General features: G+C 53.1%; 1 protein-coding gene across 1 annotated transcript in view; it reads right to left on the bottom strand.

The window, feature by feature from the left end:
• Window positions 1–1,246: 1,246 nt before the first annotated feature.
• Window positions 1,247–2,476, bottom strand: part of LOC102043437 (class II histocompatibility antigen, B-L beta chain-like) — a 3,565-nt gene continuing 2,335 nt past the window's right edge. The window contains 1 exon segment of the mRNA XM_031065092.1: window positions 1,247–1,252. Within this exon segment, the coding sequence (XP_030920952.1) occupies window positions 1,247–1,252 (6 nt within the window).

The raw sequence follows: 2,476 nt of genomic DNA, 5'->3' as shown, positions 1-2,476 counted from the left end.
TCTTCAGTGACCACTCTAACCTCATCAGCCACCAGTGCCTGCACTCCAGGGAATGGCTCTACCAGTGTGGGGAGTGCAGGAGGAGCTTTGGCCAGAGCTCCCGCCTGATTCACCACCAGAATATCCACACTGGGCACTGGCCCTAGGAGTGTCCTGACTGTGGGAAAAGCTTCACCCAGGGCTCTACCTTGACCTTACACCAATGGATTCACTGGAAAGGGAACCCCTGTGAGTACCCCGAGTATGGGAAGGGCTTCAAAAGCTGCTCCAACTCCATTACCCATTGGAAGACCCATGCTGGATGATCCACAGTCAGCCCCGTTGGGCAGAGACCTAGTGACCCATGTTCCTGGTAATCCGTGCTGGGACTGTATTGGGTTTGTGTGATCAGGTGTTGGAAACAGGGGTGCTCCAGGGATGGCTTCTGTGAGGAGCTTCCAGAAGCTTCCCCCATGTTTGGCTCCTGTTCTGATCCACTCCCGAAGGCGAGGGTAACCCAGGTTCTGGTTCATGGATCCCTGGCAGAGATCAAAGTGAAACAACAGTGATTGATCTGTGTTTATAAATATATCTCTGTTGGGTTTATTTTAGAACAGTTTCTTTGCCATGTAAAGCAGGTTTGGAACTCTTTTTGGTTACCATCTCTAGCAATATAGAAGCATGAAAATAACACTTATAATAACTTATAAAGGAAAAGAAAGTAAGTATAAGAGTAGAAAGACACACAGTCACCAGCCCTGGATCCTGCAACAAAAATAGTTTGTTACAGTGTCCTTGTCCTTGGTCTAAGTGATGGCCCCAGGATGGATCCCTTGGGGGTTGGGAAAGCCCCAGAAACACCAAGTTCTGTAAGTCAGTACAGATTCAGGTTTGGGTGAATGCCCAGGTATCTCCTCTGGTGGGAGTTTTACACTGTCTGATGTCACACTGTGGATCCCAGGGCTCTGATGGTTTATGGCCCCTTCTGAGATGTAGCCCTGCCTCTCCCAGCAGCGCAGCTGTGCCAGGTATGGCCCATGGGAAGGGATGAAAACCTCCAGCCCTCTGTGTGAATGTCCCGGGCCTTCCCCAGGGGAGTTTCCAGAACTGAACCAGTTGTGTCAGGGAGGGCATTGCCCTGGTCCAAAGCCCTGTCCTGTTGGAATGTTGGGGGACACAAGGCAGATGATGGACTTTGGACCTGGTTAACATAAGAGATTTGATAACTCTTGGGCTGCCTTGGGAAAAACAAATGGAACTTTGGAAATTAGACCTGGATTGCAAGAAGATTCAATCAAACGGGTTTACCGGAAAAAGAAAATCCCATTAAACTCTGCAGGCAAGAGATGTTGTTATACGCATAAGTTTGTGTATGTGATTTTAACCTAATCATTGCAGTACACGTTACTAGTCTCCCTGAAATAGTATATGAGCGTTTGAATCCCACAATAAAATGGGATTCTGATCACTGAATCAGTCTTCCCTGTCTCTCTCCATCGCCGACCCTGTCCCGCCTGGCCAGCATCTGCTTCTGATCGGCCTCTTCCCTTCCCTGGCTCCCAGCCCAGCTCGTCCAGTCCGGGGCTGAGTGTTCACCCCCTCTGCCCCTGGGCACTTCCCATGCCCATGGCCAGCAAAGCCTCCTCTGCTTTTGCCAATGGTTCGAGCCATTAACCCGGAACATTTCAGTCCCTCACAGCTCTGCTCCCCAAAAGCCCACAGGGACAGGTGGTGCCTCTAAACGACTCCATCCCGCTGAAAATGGCTCAACTCCACCTCCAAACAACTCAATCCTACCTCAAAATTTTGGGGTATCTCCCGATCCCAAATTACTCCCAGTTGTGGATGTTTCTTGTCCACAAACTTCACCCAGACAGGTGAGGGGGTGCCTCCCTTGATCCCCCAACAGACCCCATCACCCTACAGCAGGCTGGGGGCTCAAGGGACCACCCTGGATCCCCCATTCCCACCCCCCTCTGCCCCATGGTCACCACAGCACTGACTGCTGGGTGGGGTCACCCCACTGTTAGCCCCCCAGGGAGGTATGGGGGGTTGGGGACCCCCCCAAGCAAGGTTCTGCTTACCCCCCCCCCCCCAGAACCCCAAGAAAAGCTCAAGAGATCCAGTCATGGGGACAGGAAGGGACTCCCAGGGGAACCCCTTTGCCGCAGTCCCCCCCCAACACCTTTCCCATCTTCCCTGTGCTGCTCCCCCTCTCACCCAAGAGCTCCTCACCCAAATCCAGGGTGGGCTCCCAGCACCCAGTGTGGGGTGACACACAGGGGACTCACAGGCGTCCCCATTCCTGATCCATCTTGGGGCCGATTCTGCCCCCTCCCATCACATTATCCCTGTGGGTTCCCCCAAAATTCCTCCACACAACTCCCCCATAAATGGGATCAGGGTGAACTGGGAAGCTTTATTGGGAACACTGGGAGCAGCTGGACAGGGACAGAGTTCCAGCTGGGCTGGGGGGACACGGGACCCCCCCAAAATC

The sequence above is a fragment of the Geospiza fortis genome, unplaced genomic scaffold (assembly GCF_000277835.1).
Source record: "Geospiza fortis unplaced genomic scaffold, GeoFor_1.0 scaffold290, whole genome shotgun sequence".
Taxonomy (NCBI): domain Eukaryota; kingdom Metazoa; phylum Chordata; class Aves; order Passeriformes; family Thraupidae; genus Geospiza; species Geospiza fortis.
Note: the sequence above shows the minus strand (reverse complement) of the source record. Positions and strands in the feature narration are given on the sequence as shown.